The sequence below is a fragment of the Pelodiscus sinensis genome, chromosome 9 (assembly GCF_052426305.1).
Source record: "Pelodiscus sinensis isolate ZL-2025 chromosome 9, ASM5242630v1, whole genome shotgun sequence".
Lineage (NCBI taxonomy): Eukaryota > Metazoa > Chordata > Testudines > Trionychidae > Pelodiscus > Pelodiscus sinensis.
In genome coordinates, this window is record NC_143060.1 from 18,287,464 (window position 1) to 18,310,126 (window position 22,663).

Sequence of the window (22,663 nt, forward strand, 5' to 3'; positions counted from 1 at the left end):
GCCAAGTTTCCCGTGGTCCCATAAAGTTTGTTTACAGCCACCGGTCCTGGCTCTGTTCTGTGCTTTCATTTATCATTAATTTACCCCTAAGTGTCTTCTAAGTGGCCAGTAAGCAGCGGAAGTGCTGGTAATGCTGCTAAACAATATTGACCTCCCGTTGTCCGGCAAATTCTCTGATTTGGCACAGATCAGGTCCTGAGAGTGCTGGACTAGAGAGATTTTAACCTGTACATCAATTGCCAAGGCTTGACAATTAATGTAATCTACTCGCCCGTGGCAAGTAGATTTTAGCCTGGCGCAGCCAGCGCATGCATAGCATGGTCTGCGCATGCGCAGCATGCAGTTCCGCGCGGCTGGCGAGCGGGGCTTGCCGCCGCTTGGCAAGCCCTGTCACTTGCAAATACTGGCTTATGTGAACTAAGAAGCTACTGTTGAAAATATGGCTTCCGCTCAGTTTTCACATAGATCCACCAAAATTTATTTTATATCAATTTATTATCTGTTGAAATTCTAACTTGGTAAGTGCTGTATGGACCAACATTTAATAAAAATGTTCTACATCATTGCAGTAGTCCAAATATTTAAATTTGGTGACTGAGAAATGGTTTTTAAGCTCCTCTAAATTGTGATACTATAAAGAAAAGAATTCAAAGGATACAACAATGGCTGTCATAGGTATAAACAGATTTTTGTGACAATTCATTTATCACTCTTCTTCATTTCCATTTAACAGTACTGTGCAGTACATGTCCGCTTCTCACAGCATAAACATATGTGTCTGGTTTGTACTACATCTCTAAGATTTGCCTCTCTCTGAACTGCTCAACAGAAACATGCTTGGCCTACATGAATTTATTTCTGAGTTTTATTCCGGACTAGTTCATTGAGCTCTCCAGAGAGGAGAGAGCTTGTGCTAATGAGTTATCCATACAGTCTAAGGAACACTAATCCTGATTCCCCCCGCCCCTCGCCCCCCTCCCCCCCACACACACACACAAAGAAATTTTATTATCACTTTGTCGCTTGAAAATCTACTTGACTAGAAATGTTTCTGGGTGCAAAGCATGCATGGCTGCAGGTTGGCCACTGGGATTCAAGTTTGGATGGTTGAAAAGTTGTGGAAACTATCAAGACTGGTTTGAACCCCTTAGTTGCTACATTTGGATAGAAACGAATAGTATGTTAAATAGCATGTCATTCGCCTACTTCAGGTTATCCAGACAACAGATATCTTCTTTGTCCCCTTGCTTTTCTATCCCATTTTGTCCTTTTCTACATCCATGGATTGGACTTGTACTCAAAATACAAGTATCCCTTTATGATCCTCTGCATCTCTCTACCACCAAACTCAGCTTTCAAACATCATGTGGATCATGCCCTAATGTCTCATTTTTAATCCCACTGGTCCATCCCACTTGCTGTTCCTTTCTGCTTTCACTGTCTGTTACTTTAATATAATACACATGCTTGATACAAATCCAGGCCTTGGGGTGGATTTATCCTAGCCTTAGCGAACAAATCTCTCACCAGGCTGTCCAGGGAAGGGAAGCTATGACTGATGAGGCTTAAGAGTTCAGGTGGGCCTACAAAATAATTCTCTACCCATCCGAAAGCATGTACAGTTCCTTCTCCAAACCACGTATGCACAGGTACAAGCCAAACGTCACTGACTCCTCTCATGAAAAATGTGTCTGTGGGGAGGGAGGAGGTTGAGGTCGTCAACGTGTCCTGCTGCAGAACTCAGAGCCCTGCAGCTGTTCTCTACATCCCTTATTCAGACTCTTTATTTGCCTTGGAAATGCAGGGCAGAGACCTAGAAACTTTCTGTTTGACATGAAGCTGAGCACTCTCTGTGCAGTTCCCAAACATGAGCGCCAAATGCTTTACTCCCACGGACAGTCCTCTGGCAGAATCCCAAGGCAGGGAAATTCTGTGAAAATCCATGGACCTTTTTCCAAATTCCTTCAGTGGAGACAGAGCAAAAAGTAACCAGCTCCACTGCAGAGGCAGTTGTGCCTGACAACAGAATTCACAGATGTTCTGAGATCTGCGCACAGGGTTGTACATCAAGAAGGCCCTACCTATAGCCTTCTACAGTTCCCTGGCATCGGTGCTGTGTTGCTTTTCCTACCCACGGCTGCCACTGGAACATCCTTTAAAAGGGATTCACCAGCACAAAAGGGGCTTGATATCAAAGCTGCAGTCTCCCATGACTCTATGGACTCACCTGGAGAATCCCCACAGGCTGTCAGTTAGGGGGCCTGACACAATTGTCAGGCACGTGGGTAAGCTGGGAGAGGGGAGGGGACAGCTTCATACTCCTGGAAGCAGCAGGGACATGGGCAGGGGTGGGGGCTAGCCTCCCCACAAGCCCTTCAGCCTCCAGGGCTCCAGCGGTGATTTAAAAGGCCAGGGGCTCAGGCTGCTGCCACAGTGGTTGGGAGCCCCAGGCCCTTTTGAACGGCCTTGGGGCAGTTGCCCACTTTCCTACCCTTTCTCCCCCCTCTTCCCCTATCAGTGGGCCTGCTAGCAATGGAAAATGCACCACCCCTCTGATCCTTGCCCACACGCCAGGCCAGAGACAAGTGGAACTGTGCCATGGAGGTTTCTGATCCCCACCGCCATGTGGCCAGGAGCAGATTTGCACCTGGGTGGTCCCCACTGTAAGTGTGTCTGAGAAGTGTAATCTGGCCCTTGTTAATTAAGAGCAGTATTGTGTATTGTGCTTTGGAGAGGCATGTGTAGTGCATGTCTGAGGTTCCAGCGCAGAGGCCCTGTGGATGCAGGAACTCTGCAGTCCGAAAGCCATTGAATCTATCACTAGATTCACTCTTTTGGCCCAATTGGGCCCCTTGTTTTAGAAGAACAAACCTGGGGATAAAGCATTTGGTTTGCCCCACAGTTACTGGTTTTATCTTTATTTTCAGGTGAACCAGCACAGCATGCATAGTCATTTTCATCCTACCCTGGCTCCAGTCATCACTACTTTACAGAACTTTGTCAGCACCAAGAGGTTGTCGGCAGATGCATCTCAGAGAAATTCAGGTACAAACTAGAGAGCGATCCCAAAGTCACTGTGTATTATTCTGCAAAGACATTGACCTTTGTTATGCTGCTTTTTTTAAAACAAAAAAGTCCTATATGAGCCGAATGTGGTTTCCTAATCCACCTCTCACAAGATTTATTCTGACATTCCAACCTCCCTGAGCAACTTCCAGCAGCTGCCATTCTTTTAAGTAAATTCCCAGAGAAATGTTTCCTCCTTCTCTAAATATACACTTCCCATTCCTCTCCCCAGTTTCCTTTACCTGAATAGACAAGATTCTTTCCTATTACATCAATCCCTGAGAGGGCATCAAATATTGCCATTTGTTTGGCATGGCTGCTATAATTCACTTCCAACTTTACTCGTTAGCAGCGTGCCCATCCTAACCTCTGAGAGAACCTTTAAATCCTATTCTGTATTGTATGTGTTAGGGACGTCACCGTGTAGATGACTACACAATCGATAAGCCTGAGTTTATTGGTTAATCCTGTCAATTACACACACGTACACCCCTTGCTGCCTCTGTATCACAGGCAACATGGGAGGTGTGAACCTGCGCCTGTGAGGAGCCAGCTTCTAAGCTGGTTCCCCACAAACACCAGATCCTGTGGAGTTACCTGCTCTCCCCTCCCCCGCACTGCTGCCTAACCTGAGAGGTAGCAGTATGGAGGTAGCAGTATGGAGCTGGTACGTGAGGGGAGCCAACTTTTAAGATAGAGAGGTAGCAGTATGGAGCTGGTACGTGAGGGGAGCCAGCTTTTAAGCTGGGTCTCTGTGCATGCCAGCTCCACAGAGGCAGCGGAGGGGCAGGCAGGAACCGGTGCTTAAAAGCCAGCTCCCCCCAAGCACTGGCTCTGCCTAACCCCCTACCCCCACCTACAGCCTGTATCAGGCTCACCTCTGGCAGAGGCTGTTCTGTGGATGCCGATGCAGCTTCTTTCCGCAGGGAACTCAGGCCCACCGCAGGCAAGGACTGCCGCTGCCACATGTTGCTGCCTCTGTATCAGAAGCAGCAACACAGGGTGGCAGGTGGGAGCCGGTCTGCATGGGGAGAAGGTTTGTAAACCAGCTCCTTTTGCGGACCAGCTCCCACCTGCCACCCTGCACTGCTGCCTCTGATACAGAGGCAGAAACGTGGGGGGCAGCAGCCCCTGCCCTCAGGGGGCCCGAGTTCCCTGCGGACAGGAACGTGGTGGGTTGACTAATCAACTACTCGCTTACATCCCTACCTGCAACACCACACTGCTGCCTCTGTGGATGCTGATGCAGCTTCTGTCCACTGGAAACTTGGGCCCCCTGTGGGCAGGGGCTGCTGATGCCCCATGTTTCTGCCTCTGTATCAATTGACTACTCGCATTCTCACCCTCCACGTTCCTGTCTCTATATCAGAAGCAGCAAGGGGTGAGGAAACAGGAGCTGGTACTGGGGGAAGACGGCTTAAAAGCTGATGCCCCCATGGTGCTTCCTATCCCCCTGATATAGAGGCAGCAACGGAGAGGGTGGAGTGGAATGCGAGTAGTCAACTAAATGTAGCTACTACATTTAGGAGCCGGGCGGGCAGGCAGCCAAGCTCAGTTTCTGCTCTTGTCAGGTCGGGGCCAGACCCCGCTGCAGCTCTGCAAATTAAAACACAATAGGAGCTGGAGGGAGTGGGGGGCAGGCTGCCTGGCACTTACTGCCTTTTAATTTGCAGAACCGTGATGGGGTTTGGACTGAGTTGGCTACCTTCCCCTTCTGACTAATCGAGTAGTCAATAGAATTTTTATCGACTACTCGATTAATAAAATAACCTCATTTTAACATCCTTAGTTGCAGCGGGCTCCCCAGGAGTGGAGACGGAAGTGCAGTGGCTGTCGGCTCTGCCCCTGGGGACTATTGAATAGTAGTGTCACCACTAAAATTTGATGCCATTACATGAGTATTCAATTACAAGCTATCTAACTTCCCTAGTATTTGTGTGCAATATCATATATGTATAATCTGTATAGAAAAGTACTTCAGAGTGTTAATCAAAGTAATTAATTGTTGAAAGAGACTGATACCATTGATCTTCAGAAACATACTCGCAGTATTTTAATTGAAGCCAACACATTTAATGAGAGATCCTTTCCAGAGACTTACCCGTCAAAACCCTGGATTTAAATATGCAAACTTTGAGGCCATTTTGCTCCAGGTCCACATTTTTTGCTGGTAAACCATCTCCAATTCTTCTGTATAATTTTAGTGTTTTTTTAGCTTGAACTGTAGCTAGTTGTATGCCACAAGGAATCTGTGCCAAGCTGACTGATTAACTGGATGTCTGTTATTTACGAATACCGCACAAATTAGCAAAGGAAATCAATAGAACTTTGGCAGGCATGAACCAGACTTATTCAGTACCCTTTGTGGTAGGGGCACTGTGATTTATGAATATTAAGCTGATCTTTAATTGAGTGAAATACACAATAGGTCTATATTCCCATGGCCAACAAAACACTGCTATTCAATAGATTTCGTGAGCAACTGCTGCATATAGTGGATGTCACAGTGGCATCCATCAAACAGAGTGATTGCATCCATGTTTATCGCTTGGTGAAAGAGAAATCCTGTCCTCATCACATGATCAGTGCCCAAGAGGGCTCTGCTTCTGCTCAGTGATAACTTGGGCTAGTCAACCTGAGACCATTGTCACCTGACAGTGTGAGCTCTTAATTATATTATCTCTTAATGACAGAAGCTAATTTTTTTTTCTTTTTTTATTAGGAGTAGATATGGACCTGAGGACTGTGGAGATAATAAGGGTCAGTGAGTTATTTTCTGAAAGGTGGTATCTCCAATGAAAGCTGTTAATTTTTCAGGACTTTTTGCGTGCAAAACTGCATTATTATTTAGTTGGCGTTGGCACATTGTGGTTTTATTTATAGTTTGATATGTGAGGTGTTATTACTGGATTAGACATGTATTGCTGCCTGGATATCTCTGTTTCCTTTGTAGGCTTGGGTTCCTATCCTGCAAACTCTTGCTACCTGGCATAGTTCTCTGTACAATGAATACAATGTGATTGCTTCTATTAAGAGTATAGTAAGCCCGATAGTAATAGATAAAGGACCAGGCTGTCGTCTAGCAGAAATGTTGTGTTGAATCACTGAGTACAGGCGGGAAATTTTGGAGCATAGGCCATATGGACTAATTAGTAACCGTTTTGTTGTTGTGTGGATTGTTGCCATGGTGAATGGTTATGATATGTTTCCCTCTTTTAGGGACCAAATGATGCCCTTGGCATCAGCATAGCAGGAGGGAAGGGAAGCCCATTAGGAGACATTCCAATCTTTATTGCCATGATTCAAGCTAGTGGAGTAGCTGCACGTACCCAAAGGCTCAAGGTAAGTACAAGAGGAAATATAGATCACCACTTCTCTTATTCACTACTGTATCTTAGACAAGGAGCTCTCAAATATTTGTAAATGTGGGCCACCCGTAGATAGGCACTTTGCTGCTGCTGACTGCGGTACATCTCCTTGACAATTACTTTGATTACCTATGTGAAAACGTAACATTAAGTTGTAAATATTTTTGCACGGGTCCCTTAATGCAGTTCAGTAGCTGGAACTAGAGAGAAAAGTTAGCACTACATGACCAGTCAGCTCTGTAAGTAGTTTTATGGGTAATAGGTGGCCTATGAACAACAGCTGGTGCACACCCTAGATCTTGTATAGAACAAGGCAACACATAACTGATTTTAAATTGAAACTGACTTTCATGTGCTAAAACAAAATGAAATTACACTTTTCTTATTGTCACTTGGCTTTTATATACCAGTAATGAAGATAAATTTGAAAGACTGTTGCTATTACATTTCAGTTTTTGATGAACTACTGTGTTGAAAATCCCACAATTAGTGGGTAGCTTTTCAGGATAACAATAATTATTAAAATGTTTGTAATCGATAAATACCTACATGAGGAGCAAAAAATTTGGTAACAGACTCTTCGGTCTAGCAGACAAAAAATATTACAACATCCAGAAGCTGAAAGTTGAAGTTAGACTAATTCAGACCAGAAATATGATGTAAATTTTTAACAGTGGTGCATAATTAACTATTGGAACAACTTATCAAAGTTGTGGTGGATTCTCCATCACTTGCAATTCTTAAATCAACACTGAATGCTTTTCTAAAAGATATATGCTAACTGAAATAATATTTTGGGGAAATCCTACATGATTGTTATTCAGAAGGGCAAATTATATGATCCACTCTTGGAGGGATTCGGCACCAAAACACTAAAAATCCTGTGCACAGTATTTTTAAAAATCTGAATCTTTTATTTGTAAAAATAGCAAACTATAATCATCCCATGCCTCCTAAACTTCTGCAGGTAGGGTGTTGTGATGAACATAGCCAGCTGCTGTGGCAGTGGCCTCTGGATGAAAGGCAAACCTGCAGCACTTCTGCATTTTCTGTGCAGAAAAAATATATCCGCACACATGCACTGGTGCAGAATTCCCTGAGGAGTAATGTCAGTGTGACATGTCTACACTGCAGTTAAATACCTGTGGCTGGCCCATGTCCGCTTACTTGGGCGTAAGGGGCTGGTTGAATTGCAATGTTAACGTTTGGGCTCAGGCTGGAACTGGGACTCTTGACACTCTTCCCACTTGTGTGGTCCTAGAGCTCAGGCTCCAGCCAAAGTCTGAACATCGTCACTGCGATTAAACAGCCTCTTAGCCCGAGTATTGCAAGCCTGAGTCAGCCGACATGGGCTACCTGTGGGGTTTTTAATTGCAATGTAGACACGTCTAAGGAACCCTTCTGGCCTTTGAAGCTATGAATCATAATCTATGACATGACCTACTTGAAAGAAGATACATAATGTGCGCAGGAAAGCCATGACTTTGATCCTACAATGAGATCCTCTAGCACATACCCCTGCAAAGTTCTTAACATTATTTTTCCAGTGTGTTAAGCCCCAGTATATCATAACATATGCTTTATTAGATTCAAAAGCTTATGTATTTATTCATTTATGAATTAATATTGATAGTGCCTGCTTTCTTATATTATAGTAAACACAAACATATGTGCCCCTCTCCTTATCCATGTATGTCGACATGCACGTGGCCTTTCCACGTGGAATGAAAATGGTTGGTTGCTAATGTCATTGTTCCTTGCAAATGTAAGCAATAGAATATGACCCTTCTTTATCTGGGTGTTATTTTTAAGGAAACGTGCATTATGCTTATTCTGAAGAATGCAGAATGATCAGTGGAAATACAAAATCCTCACAAAAGGCATACTGTATATGAGAAGCATGAGTGTGCAGTGCCAAGTTCATAAGGAATTTTAAGCATCCTTAAATTTAATTTTCCTTAATGCTGGTAATTTTCCATTACTGTTGTACTTTTAGGTTGGAGATCGGATTGTCAGTATTAATGGGCAACCTTTGGATGGGCTGTCTCACGCTGATGCTGTTAATCTACTAAAGAATGCTTATGGGAGCATTATCCTGCAGGTATGGTGATAAATTGAACATGCAGCTGCATGCGGGTAGATAAGTGATGTTCAAAAAAGACTAAGCATCACTGGCACACGACATCAGAGCACAGTGGGGTGCTTCTTGATGTGAATTATACAGGATGAAAGCAATAAATTATTATTTTCATTCAAAAATTCTTTATTGCCACACATACAGACTGTGAACATGATTATATAAAAGCATAACGGGGAACAAAATGACTTGTTGCTACACATGATAAAGCAACAAAGCTTTTAGCTTCCAACACTTTTTAAAAATGGAAGTTAGCTACAAACATGGCATGATTCCTTCTCTTCTGCTGCTAGACTGTGACTGAGCCGTCCAAAGTGTTAATTTTCTTGTTTGCGAAAGTACAAAAAAGTAACTCTACTTGTGTGTTGTGTAAATGATTGCATCACAATTCAATATATTAGGGTACATCTAGACTATAGGCTTTTGTTGACAGAAGTTTTGTCGACAGATACTGTTGACAAAGCTTCTGTTGACAAAGAGTGTCTAGGCTACATCCAGATCTGTCGACAAAGCAAGAGGCTTTGTCGACATGACAGTGTAGACGCAAAGGACAGTGTAGAGGCAATAACGCCTTCTGTCGACAGAACTCTGTTAACAAAAGGCATTAGTCCTCATAGAATGAGGTATACAGCCGTCGACAAAACTGCTGAGTTCTGTCGATGTTATGTCGACAGAACTCAGCGGCAGTGTAGACGCAGGTATTGTTTGGTGGACAAAAGTCCACTTTTGTCAACAAAACCCTGTAGTCTAGACACACCCCTAGTGTATAGGATTGAATACCAATCAAACTACCATACTTGAGTGTACAGTTGATAAATGGCAATTAAGAATAGTCTTGGGAAGAAAAAATCATCTCATCTAAAGAAGTGGGCTTACCCACAAAAGCTCATGATACTATATATATATTTGTTCATTTCTAAAGTGCCACAGGACTACTCATTTTTATTGAAGAATGTGTATTTTTTATTTTTGATTACAGCACCCCTTTTCTGTTTCTCCAGTGTACAGAACTTAAACCTGCCAAGGGTATTAGCTACAACAATGCACAAATTAAAATTCAAAAAAGAAAGAGCTTGTGATAAATAGTGAAGTGACATCACATTAATCTATTGAGTCAGCTCCTCAGATGTTCTAAATCAGAGTAGCTCCATTGAAGTCAATGGCTCTAAAGCAACTTACTCCAGTTGTGAAAGATATAAGGCTAAATACTTAACCTTGGAAATGAAAGGATAGTGTAGTGGTTTGCCTACCTGTTTCTTTGTAAACCAGCTTAAAGGTGGGAAGATGCTGTCATTTAGTGGTCTAATTGTTCCCTACAATTATATTCACTACTAGTCTTTTTTTGACAGGGATAAGAAAGCTTAATCTTTATACAAATAAATAGGAAAAATGCACTTCAAAGAGGAGGGTCAAAATACTGCTGATACATAGAGCTGCTATAAATATTATAAATCAAGTTTTCCAAAAAGCCCACTCTAAAATGTATTATTAATATTATGGTGAAGCAGATCTTAATTGACTATTAGGCTTCTCATTTTGTGTCTCAAAGTTAATGTAAATATCAAAGTGGTAGGAAGATATTGAATGATACTGAAATCAGTTTTAGACTAGCTTATTTTTTCTTATATTTGTTCATGAACTGCTGACGTGGTGGTAGGTGGGTCAATTCTGCAGCTGAAGTCCAGCGAGAGCTTTTTCTCCCACATTCACAACTGCTAGAATACTTAGAATTTACTTAATTACCCTTACAGATTTTGTATTTTTTTTCTCAGTACAATGCAGTTCTTTTCCACAAACATTAAAAAAAAATCTCTTTTGGGAAGCTACAAAGTTTTTATTTTTTTATAATGCAGTTGGACAAGTAAAGTATTCAGGTATATTAGTGGAGGCTGTAAGTATGCTGAACAGGAAATAAATTACATTAATGAGAAGTACTGGTATTTTTCAATATTTTTTTATTAAAACAGTATAAGTGGAATAGTTCTATCAGTCTAGTAATCATGACTGACATGTCATTAAGTAATTGTATTTATTATCAAGTTAGACCACCTCGTGGCAAACTGCACTGAAAGGTCAGATAATTGTGTTCACTGGGGTGGAAAGGCTTATTATCGGGATGTCCTGGGAAGGGAGTTAAAGGAGTTTGCAAATGGGAGATTAGGTTCTCGGGGGAACAATCATCCCTTCCGGCTGTTTTGATGCTTTGGTTTAAATTAATCTGCTTTCTGCAGGTGTAGTAATGAGATAAGAAGCTTTTTACAAGGTTGTTGAACTCTGATACATTCTTACGGCCACAGATTTGTGAATATAGATTTATTTTGCCATCAGGGTTTATTTAACAAGGAAATACGACAATTCCCCTCCCCCCCCCCCCCCCCCCCGGAATATTGGAATAAATTTGTTTACAACAGCTTCTACCTTCTGAACTGTGTGCAATTCTGCTGCCTCCTCCCCCCAGCCACCCCAAGGTGAAATCTAGAACATGAATCTCCCCTTAAAAGTGTGGCATTCTGTTTTTTTCATGATGATTTTACTAAGAATCACGGTCCGATGGGTTAGGACAGAGGCTCTCAATCCTTTTCGTTCTGAGCCTCTCCCCAACCACACCATTAAAAAACTCCAGGGCCCAACGAGGGAAGCCTCAGGGCTCTGGGTTTCAGCCATCAGGCAAAGGGCGACTTGGGGTTTTAGTCCTGCAGAGGGCCAGGGCTCAGAACTCCAAGCTTCAGGTGATGGGGGGCCCTTGGGCATAGGTGGAATTTGACTTCTGAGGAGGAGAAGTAGGGCCCAGTGGGGTTTGGGCCTGCTCTAGATGGCAGGGTGCAGGGGAGGAACACATCCTCCACTCCCTGACACATCACAGTACGCCACCCAGCTGGGGGACCTATTTGAAATCATGGGATGGTGGGCGGGCGGAGCCCACCCACCTTCTAAAAGCCCCTCCCCAACCTTATGGGAGGGACACTGGACCCATGTTCAACTGATTGCTCGGGCCAACCAAAAATGATGATGCTCTTTCTGGCCCTCCGAGAGTAGGCTATGGTGCAGGAATACAGATAGTGTCTAGAAGATTATGTCCTGACCCCATATCTGACATTTTCTTGCATCCCAATTTTCAGGTCGTAGCTGACACCAATATCAGTGCCATAGCGAGCCAATTAGAGAGCATGTCTGCTGGATGTCACCTTAACTCTCCTACTCCTGAGTGTCATTCTGAAGATCCAGAGTAAGTATGTGCTCTTTGATGCTGGAGTACTTTAGTTCAGAGAACTGCCTAAAGGATACTAATTTCCCTTCCCCTCAAACATGGGATAATGTGTTTTATCTTGTCTCTTGTCATTTGTTCTCAACCAATTTTTCAGCACCTTAGAAATGCTTACTATTGCCATCTAGTGGCAAATAGTGGAACAATAGTGTCTGCCTTCATCTGGTAATTCAAGTGTGAATCTTCATACTTTTGTTTTGATGGGTTTCCAAAAAGCACACCTCCATAGATTTTCCAGTTGATGTGTTGTCATGATGGTTTTGCTCCTGTTTCACAGCTTCCTCTTTGAAATGAGTTACGACAGCAGCAATTCAAAACAATCCATCATTTTGGGGATAAAACAAGAAGAGGCTTGCAGAAAGCAGGGGTTGTGATAGAAATATTACAAAATGTGCAACAAAATTGTTTTTCTTTCTCCCTTGAATTGTTTTTCCCTTAATAACATGAAGAAATATTACAGATACAGATGAGTAACATCTGATTATAGCTATCTAAATTACAGATATTCTGTCCATTGCAAGCATTAGATAAGACTCAGAGAAACTTAGAGGCAGAAGACCTTCATAGTCCATCCCTATATCATACAGCATTAGTCTCAACCACACATTTTTCCCTCTTTCCCCCCCCCCCCCCAGTTTAAAGTGTTCCAAGCTGTTGAGCTCCCAACACTTTCCTTGGAAGACTATGTGGCAGTAGAGCTCCCTTCCTGATAGTTTTTCGTGGTATTCAGGTTCATTTCTTTTCACCCTTCAATATAACTCAGATTATGTTGCAGACATTTAGCTGTGTTACTATACATACTTCCTTAATCTTTTTGTGCTCTTTTTGCCCTTTGTTTTTGCTGTTTGTTTTTATTTGTTTTAAAAATTGAGGACAATTTGGGGACACTAGTAACATTTTGTAAACACAAAATAAACCCTTTTATAGTTGAGGTCTAGAAGTGAGATGCTAGAGAGACTCATGCTGCACTAAAGCTGAAGTGTATCACTGCTCTACAAGATTGGTTACATTATAGAAAATAAATTACCTATATGGGCTCAGATCAGCTATTTCCTCAAATACAAAGCTGCTCATTTCTTTAAAAATGGTTTTTTTGGGGGGAGGGGCATTTGCGCAGCATTTACATGCATTTTGCTAGGCTTCTAGATATTCATTTATATTAAAGAGATTCTGTCTTCCATTAGCTTTTTCATTATATTATTCCTTTAGTCAGTAATAATAATAATAATGCTTAGCACTAATGCTGGGTCAGAATTGAATACCAAAAAAATCACAAAAGTTCTCAACTTGTAACTATTTTAAGCTTGCACATGCTAATATTTGCATTGAGTGCTTGTGTACTTCTCCAAAAAGCACAAATCAGAAGTCAGATACAGGAAAAAAATGAATATTTTTCCAGACTTTGCAATCTTAAGAAACTGGCTTCCTAATCACCAATATTAAGCAAGCAGAAACACGAGATCCATGAAATACTGTTTTCATTGTAAGCTGTTTATTTAGCTCCACTATTTACAGTGTGGGTTACATCTGTAAATTTGCATTGTGCTCATGAACTAGAAATGTTTCAAAACACCTGTGACATAGAGAAGAATAATTACCCCTTTTTTTAATATGGAGAAATTGACATGAATGATTATGGCCCCAATACTACATGTTACTACATGTGCACTTCTGAACCCACACAGAGTAAGTGGGACTTAAGTGTCTCTTGGATCCACACTACATAGCTGTGAAAGAGCTACAATTAGAACTCAGGAGTTTTTATGTTCTATCCACTGGACAGCATTGCCTCTGAAGTCAGATGATGACATTGTGTTGCTAAGAAATGATGTTGCAAATTCACTTACCCTAACCTGGGGGAGAAGATGGACTCATGAAGGAGCAAATCTTATTTAATAACACATAGCAACAGTGTAGGCTGAGTCCTGCACCACAATTTGCTACTGCGGAGTAATGTGCTCTTGTTGAGTCCACTGAAAGTAAGTGTTATACAAAGTGAAATCAATGGGACATTACTCTGTTCAGGGTTACACATTAGTACATTCCAACACAGAATCAGAGCCATGGCTTTTGAAGTTATGAAAAGCATCTTACAAGGAAAAAAGGGTGTATAATTCCTAGTCTGAACTGATTTGAAGTGTTCCATCTATAAAAAGACCCTCACACATAGGTGCCGACTCTGTGGGTGCTCCAGGGCTGGAGCACCCACAGGGAAAACATTTAGTGGGTACTTAGTACACACTAACAGCAAATCTCCTCCCCACCTTCCAGCACCTCACACCCACCAGCAGCCCCACTGATCTCCTCCTCCTCCTGCTGCCATGAAACAGCTGTCTAGCAGTGTTTGGTACATTCCAGGAAAGAAAGAGAGGGGTGAGAACATGGCATGCTTGGGGAAAGGGGGAGGAAAGAGGCAGAGCAGGGGCTGGAGTGGGGACAGGAAGAGGCAAGGTAGGGGCAGGGCTTGGGGCACAAGGGTCAAGTACCCCCTGGCTAGAGAAGTCTGCGCCTACATCCTCACTGGATATATATTGTTCTTCTAAGTGGTATTCATTGTCTTTTCAGAGCTCCTCAGCCTAAGATTATTACTTTGGAGAAAGGCTCTGATGGCCTGGGTTTTAGTATTGTAGGGGGATATGGAAGTCCCCATGGAGACCTGCCCATTTATGTCAAGACTATATTTGCCAAGGTATCTTTTTTTTTTTCCTTTTTATATACATCTTAAAAAAAAACCAAGGTTAGGAACAGATAACAAGCCGAATGTAAAAGAGTTGTGTCCAAAACTCAGTGTCTGGGTATGCATGCATTGATCTTCACTGCCTGGACACAAAGGTCACTGTCAGCTAGCAAGGATTAGGGAAAAGCTGCTACAGGCAGTCCCCGGGTTACATACAAGATAGGGACTGTAGGTTTTTTCTTAAGTTGAATTTGTACTTAAGTCGGAACTGGCGTCCAGATTCAGCTGCTGCTAAAACTGACCAGCGGCTGACTACAGGAAGCCCGAGGCAGAGTTTCTCTGCCCTGGGCTTCCTGGAATCAGCCGCTGATCAGTTTCAACAGCAGCTGAATCTGGACGCCTGGGACAGAGCAGCTGGGGCGCTGCCAGGTAGATCCCCGCAGCGCCGCACCTCTGCGCTGCGGGGACCAACCCGGCAGCACCCCAGCTGCTCTACCCCAGGTGTCCCCAAGTCAGCTGCTGCTGCAACTGATCAGCGGCTGTTTCCAGGAAGCCTGGGGCAGAGCAACTCTGCCTCGGGCTTCCTGTAGTCAGCCGCTGGTCAGTTTCAGCAGCAGCTGACTTGGGGGTGCCTGGGGCAGAGCAGCTGGGGTGCTGCCGGGTTGGTCCAGTAGCGCCGAGGAGCAGCGCTGCGGGACCAACCAGCAGCACCCCAGCTGCTCTAACACAGGCGTCCGCGAGAAAAGCCTGGTCTGCTGGGGGGGGGCGCACTAGCTGCGCCCCCTCCCCACCCCCAGCAGACCAGGGAGACACGGGCGGCGGGACCGCGGCGCGTCTGGGCGGTCCCGCCGCCCGGGTCCTCCACCGCTTTGCTCCGCGTCTCCCTGGTCTGCTGGGCGCCCCCCCTGCCGCGCGCGTCCTCCGGGGCGAGAAAAGCCCCGTTTGTAAGCGTAACCCAGGGACTGCCTGTATTTCATTGCACTGCTATGTGGAGAGAGCCCTCATCTGAGCAAATACATGTTGTTCTGTGTATTTGAGAAATGTCTTTAAAATAATCTGTATGGTATTATTTCTTCCTAGGTCTCAAAGTGCTGTGCATAAGTAGCATTCTCCACCCCCCCCCCCCCCCCCCACCCTCATTTTACAGCAGGGAAACAGTTGCAGAGAGGTTAAATGTCTTGCTAAGGTCACAAAGAGGAAGATGCTATCAGCCTGATTCTCCATTGCCCAGCATATTGTGTGATCACTTACACTAGTGCAAAGTGGATATAAAATTATACTAAATCCTAACAGTAGTGTTTCACAATTTGCACTGGTGTAGATGACTTCACAAGGGACAGGGTGATGGGGAATCAGGCCCTAAGACTTTATTAATTTTTAATTTCTCTGTTTCCAATTTGGGAAGTGTTCAGCACCACCACAGTCTTCCCTCCCCCCGCCTCCTTTTTCAGTATGGTAGTTTCAAAAGCTTTGCAAGTGGGTGTGCAGTTTTACCTCTTGTGCTCTGCTCTTGCTAAAGAGGAAGTTAGCTGCCTGCAGCCTCACAGTCTTGATTTTCTACACAGGTAAGGTTCTGTGTAGACATGGACTGAGCCGCAAAATTTGCATTGGGTTTCAGACTTCTGTAAACATATGGCAGGTATTAATACAAGTTCTTGGTTTGGCCTATTGTAAAAATAGGGACTAGCAGATCTCCTCTCTAATTTTCGCATGCCTCCCTAGTGTCAAGATTTGGAATTTTGGCTCAACTCAACTCTCACCCTATAGAATTGGGAATGCTTAACAGAAATCTGAGTTAACAGAAAGTCACTGACAGTATCATCTCAGTGAAATAGACCAAAAAAGGAAAAAAAGGCAGGTGAAAGATGTAAGACTGCATAAATATCTGGAGGGTTCTGCAAACATCTCAGACCCATTGTTTTGTAGGGTGTTTAATAATCTCTGGGCACTAAGAATTGCTTTTCTTTCAGTGAGTCCACAAATTTCAACAGAAGAAAAAAGTATGGGACTAGTACTTACATTTCAGAATGCCTTTTTGTCTTTCCCTTCAAATAACCCCTTGCAGAGACTCTCTAGGTGTGTTTCTAATCACTGATTTGCTTTATACTGACTCCACGGCCGGTCAGATGCAGCCCAGATGGAGAGCAGACTGTCTTTATCAGCTTTTGGCACAGTGCCAGGAGTTTAGCCTCATTTTCCTATCCTAAAGCCATCAATGCATTCACGAAATGTGATGTGACATCACTACTGCACAATAGTACAAATAATTATTAATAATACTAATGTATCCTGCATTTTATGTCAGGGGGATCCTTATGCCTTCAAGCAGTCAAGCAATACATTTAGTTTCAGTGGAACATCTTACAGTGTGTTGCTCTGTTTTATGTAACTTTATCTACATTTTCTTGGTGAGAAAATGAAGTCAGCCGCTGGCACGGAGTAAAAAATAAATAAATAAAACTAAAAGTTTCCAGGTTTCTATAAATACTTTTCTCTTTGATCTTCTGTACCAGTTCACATGCTTGGGTTTGGATTCTACCCAATAAGCAGATGAAGACAGAACAATAAAGGCCTGCTTTCATTTGAATAGCAGTCCTGTTAGACTTCTCTTGACAGTGAAAAGGGGCTTTAAAGCGAGAGTGTATAGAAGGGCCATTGTGTAAATGAGAATTGGGATTTGTAACTCAAGTGCCATTTCCCACTCATATGAGAGTTGAGCCATCGCTCAGCTTTCAGCTCTCTCTTTCTCCAGCAGGCCAAGAACACCTGCCCTACAAGGCTGCTGCTGGAGGATAGCAGGGCTCCAAGTCCCAACAGAAGTGTTGTGGCATAAACCCTGTGCAGCTGGCAACACACATGAGGTCCCTCAACCAGTGCCTCATCACCTTTACCCCTGCCATTGCGGACCCTAGCAAGGAAACCAGGGCCAGATGGAATCATGTCCCAGCTCAGCTAAGCATTGCTAGACCCTTCCACCTAAAATGCAGGGGTGGCTCAGACTCAGGAGTGGGGTCTCTCCTTTCAGAGAGCCCCACTCTCCTTCAATGAATTCTGTCCCATTAAAGGAGGAGGGGGTTCAGGAGCTCCCAGTCATATCACTACACCCAAGGACTGCAGTGGCTTTGGCCTCCAGACTAAGGAAGAGAGGACGTACAGCCCTCCTTCTGCTTCAAGGACTTGACCCTTCCTTGAGGAGGAACAGACATCCCAGAAAAGAGTACAAACAGGACAGCAGAATCCCCTCTACCTAGCCACCCACATGCATCCAGCCTCTGCCAAATACCCTTAGCATTTGCCAGCATGATGCCGAGTTATGGCTGCAGGAAAAAGTTGAGGGTTGGTAAGCAACAGAACTAATGTTACGGAGGGAGCAGTGTAAAGCTGTATTTTTACAGTAATTTACAAGTCAGTCACATCAAATTGTTTGGTCTCTAACATAACGTTGTTGTTTGCAGGGAGCAGCTGCAGATGATGGCAGACTGAAGCGTGGTGATCAGATTTTAGCAGTTAATGGAGAAGCTTTGGAAGGTGTTACTCACGAGCAAGCAGTAGCTATTCTGAAATGCCAGAAAGGAACTGTAACATTAACAGTGTTATCATGAATCTCTTTTGCACATGTGGAGATGAATGCAGTTATTTTAGAACATCGTTGTGCTGCTATAATAATGTACAGTCCTGAATGAGATGAAAAACAAACTCCAGATAAGATTAGTATATTCTAATCCTGTTGCCTGTATGGCTGGCACACGTCTATGGTTTCATTTCGTCTTATAAATGAAGCTTATTGCTCAGTAATTTTTCTACTTCTTTAGTATCTTGTGGCTTCTGTTTCCTGTCAACAAAGTTAACTTACAGAACTTTAATGAACTGTATGTGTTTTACTTTACTAAACCATCAGTTTATCCCCATCAATAGGAAATCCCTGTGATAGCTGCTGAAAGTGGAATTAACATGCATGCACAAAAGAGAATTTAGATCCTCATCTGATGAGCAGAAATAAATGCTAAGTGACTTGTCATCTCACTCATGATTTACTTATGCTAATTGTCCTTTCAAGTATGTCAGAAAACATTAACCATATTATTAAATTACCACGGTTTCAAATGATGAAATATCAGATTCTCCTCTGGGAAGGTGTTTGTATTCTGCACAGTAAGTCTGACAGGCAAATGCTAACTTTTCATATTTAAGTGTCTGAATAGGTCCATGCTAGTTAGTGATTATTAATGTGATGAGTCAATTTGCAGCTTTTAACATTTAAAAAAAGGGAGAAGAGTCTATTTTTGTAGGTCTTTTAAAATCTCCCTAACAGTCTTTTAAGATCTGTATGTGGCATATCTGATTCTGTTCTACTTTTTTTTTTAATTAAAAAAAATGTTCTGAAGGGGCCAAGATGTTCAGTACAGTGCATTTGTCATTGTGCTGGCATGCTAAATTGTAATACCAGTGTCCACAGTTAGACTTCTGACAAGGCCAAAGTTTGCTTCCCATAATATGAGTCTATAATTCAGGAATGTGATAATTTGTAAGTTGTGATGCCCACTGGTGCTGAGGTCTAAATGAAGGAATTCTGAACCATTTTGCACATTTTTGGAAATCTGAGGTCAGTTGGTGTGGGAAAAGGGGCCTTTACTTATCACAAACAACTATCTATCCAGTCCCCTATGCTTCAAAGTGCTAGAATCTCTTTTGGGTTTTTTGTTTGTTTGTTTGTTTTTTGTATAATGCTACTAAGAGATTTAGCAAGTGAGTTTGGAAAGCAAATAAGTGGTAATGCAGTTTAATCTTTCTAACTTTGTGGAGACTGGTGGCTTGCAGGAAGTACCTCAGTATGATATAGGGCTAGGAGGGCTATTTTTTTATTACACTACAGCAAAAAAAAAAAAAAAAAAAAGGAAAAGCATTTAAAGTATTCTTCAGTATGTTTAGGTGAAATGTGATATTAGTCTCCTGACTGTATAAAGAAAAATATACTGAAGTGAGGTTAAACGTGATCAGTAGTAAGCACAGAAGAGGTGATGAACTCTCATTAAGAATGTTGTTTTTCTTATTGCATTAAAAATTTATCTCTATTATAAATCACAAAGTGCATTAACTTGATGGAATATTTTGTGGGTATTCCATAAATAGTGCCTGAGAGATACTTCTGTTTTAAAATGGATTTCATTTCCATTGTGCTGGTTGATTTATTAATACGAAGTGTTAGTGGAATCTTGTTTATAGATGCACATCAAACATCCATATGTACTAAATTGGAAAACTTTTAACTACCCCCCTTCCAAGTATGCAGAAGCTAAATGAACCTAGTTTAAATTTTGCAAATGCATCTTGATAAAACAGTGTTTCAAGGTTCTGACCAAAATTTAATGACTAATCTGATCAAATAATTATCATGAAAATATTTGCAACATTATTCTATTAAATTTTACATGGCCATTTGTCGTCTCTTATGCATATACGGTTGATATAAAGAATATAGTATTTATTGGCTGAGATTTTGCACTTTTCATTGTTCAAAATATTATTGCTTCTTGTAACTTGCACTTTTTTTGTGTGCTGAGTATGTTACTGCCAAAAATTGCATTGCAACTAACTGATAAACCAGTGAACATTAAGGGGAAACAAATACAGTATTTAAAGGATCAATTCTATAATTGAATTTCAATAACAATTGTCCAGGTTGAGGTGTTCTGGCTTGTTAAAACTGTTATCTACTTCTGTGCAATGGGGAAAAAACAGCTAAACTTCCTGATTGTATGTTTATGTATATCAGTAAAACAAGATGTTTTATTATTTCCAAAGATTCTAAATAAAGTTCAGTTACTAAGTAGATGTGCATTCTTTTCTCTACTTTTAAAGGCTTTTGAGCTTGTAACGACTTTTGAGCTTAGGGGCAGCTAACGGAGTTTCGTGAGGGAGTTTAGAGGGGGAGTTGGAAAGGGGCTAGATACACTTGACATTCTTTAAAACTTTTAAACTAAACTAAAACCAGAACTACCCGATTTAAATAAAAAAAACCATCAATAATGTAATTATCTGTAGGAAAGAATGCAGGCAGAAGCTCAGCAGCAGAGTGGGGGCTATCCTGTTTATTGCACCTAGTGTAGCATGTATGATTACCTGCCCTATGGATGGGTGGCGTATGTGTGTATTTGGTGCAAGGAGCTTCTGGCCCTCAGAGACCACGTATAGGCTTTGGAGGCCAAGGTGGCTGAATTGAAGGATCTAAAGGAGGCAGAGAGGTATGTAGATGAAGCTTTCCAGAAGAACTGTCCCATCTCCAGTCAGACAGCTCCTGTGCTGTTAAAGGAGGATGAAAGACTCAGGGAAGGAGAACAGTCATCTGTACCAGAAGTAAATGATCCCATAGTTGGGACCCTCCTTCCAGATGATGATATGGTATCCTCACACAATGAGGATACCGCTCCAGGGGACAGAATGCCAGTCATTGGAAAAAGGTAGGTGTTAGTAATGAGGGATTCTATCATTAGAAACATAGCTAGCTGGTTTTGTGATGACTAGAAGAACTGTGTGGTGATTTGCCTGCCTGATGTAAAGGGTGTGGATCTCTCAAGACCTCTAGATAGACTTATGTGTAGTGCTGGGGAGGAGCCGGTGGTCGTGGTACATGTAGGTACCAATGACATAGGGAAGAGTAGGAAAGAGGTTCTGGAGGCAAAATTTAGGCTGCTAGGAAAGATTGAAATCCAGGACATCTATGGTTGTGTTCTCTGAAATGCTTCCAGTTCCGTGCACAGGGCCAGGTAGGCAGAGTCTCAATGCATGGATGAGATGGTGGTGTAGAGAGTAGGGCTTTAGATTTATTAGGAACTAGGGAAACTTTTGGGAAAGGGCTCCACCTAAACCAAAATGGAACCAGACTGCTGGCACTTAACATTGAAGAGCTTATAGAGCAGTTTTTAAGCTAAGGGCTGGGGGAAAGCACATGGATCGGACAGAGACATCTCTCAGGGAAGGTCTATTAATAGAAATTCTCTTATGTTCTAGTCAGGAGGAGAGGATGGAATTATCAGATCAAATGAAAAAGAGTCTAATACATAGGAAATGGCAGACAGACAAGTAGTGACAAATTTTTAAAGTGCTTATTACCCAAGCACTAGAAGTCTAAATAATAAGATGGGTGAACTAGAGTGCCTTGTTTTAAAGGAGCATATTGATATCATAGTCATCACAGAAACTTGGTAGAATGAGGACAATCAACAGGACACAGTCATAACAGGGTACAAAATGGAAGGACAGAACAGGTCATGCTGGTGGGGGAGTGGCATTGCACATGACAGAAAATGTAAATTCAAATGAAGTAAAAATCTTTAAATGAGCCAAAATGTTCCACAGAATCTCTATTGATAGTAATTCCATGCTCTGATAATAAGAATATAGCAGTAGGGATATATTATCGACCACCTGATCAGGACAGTGATAGTGACTATGAAATGCTAAGGGAGATTAGAAAGGCTATCAAAATTAAAAGCTCAATAATAGTAGGGGATTTCAACTATCCCCATATTGACTGGATACACAGCACCTCAGAATGGGATGCAGAGATAAAATTTCTTGATACCTTAAATGACTGCTTCTTGGAGTAACTGGTTCTGGAACCCACAAAGGGAGAGGCAATTCTTGATTTCTTAACCACAGGATCTGGTCCAAGAGGTAAATATAACTGGACTGCTTGGAAATAGTGACCCATTCTCTTTAGGTGACACATCTGAGGAATTGTCCCATATTGAGATGTCATTAGAGGAGGTTTTGGAACAAACTGATAAACTTAACAGTAACAAGTCATCGGGACCAAATGGCATTCACTGAAGAGTTCTGAAATAACTCAGATGTGAAATTGCGGAACTATTAACTATGGTTTGTAATGTATCCTTTAAATCAGCTTCTGTACCTAATGACTGGAAGATGGCTAATGGGACACCAATATTTTAAAAGGGCTCTAGAGGTGAACCTGGCAATTACGGACTGGTAAGTCTGTCTATACCGGGCAAATTAGTTGAAACTATAGTAAAGAATAAAATTGTCAGACACCTAGATGAATATAATTTGTTGGGGGAAAGTCAACAATGATTCTGTAAGGGAAATCATGCCTTACTAATCTACTAGAGTTCTTTGAAGGGTCAACAAAC

At 42.3% G+C, this 22,663-nt stretch overlaps 1 protein-coding gene across 11 annotated transcripts in view; it reads left to right on the forward strand.

Annotated features, from left to right (window-relative positions):
* Positions 1-19,413, forward strand: part of PATJ (PATJ crumbs cell polarity complex component) — a 223,638-nt gene extending 204,225 nt beyond the window's left edge. For 9 of the 11 annotated variants that reach the window (XM_075936118.2, XM_075936120.2, XM_075936123.2 and 6 more), the window contains 7 exons: positions 2,928-3,045; positions 5,789-5,826; positions 6,286-6,408; positions 8,431-8,535; positions 11,691-11,797; positions 14,402-14,525; positions 17,969-19,413. In XM_075936118.2, the coding sequence (XP_075792233.2) occupies positions 2,928-3,045; positions 5,789-5,826; positions 6,286-6,408; positions 8,431-8,535; positions 11,691-11,797; positions 14,402-14,525; positions 17,969-18,115 (762 nt within the window). In that variant the 3' untranslated portion in view covers positions 18,116-19,413. The remainder of the gene's footprint in view (positions 1-2,927; positions 3,046-5,788; positions 5,827-6,285; positions 6,409-8,430; positions 8,536-11,690; positions 11,798-14,401; positions 14,526-17,968) is intronic. The other 2 variants (XM_075936122.2, XM_075936124.2) reach the window with 1 other exon arrangement.
* Positions 19,414-22,663: the final 3,250 nt, after the last annotated feature.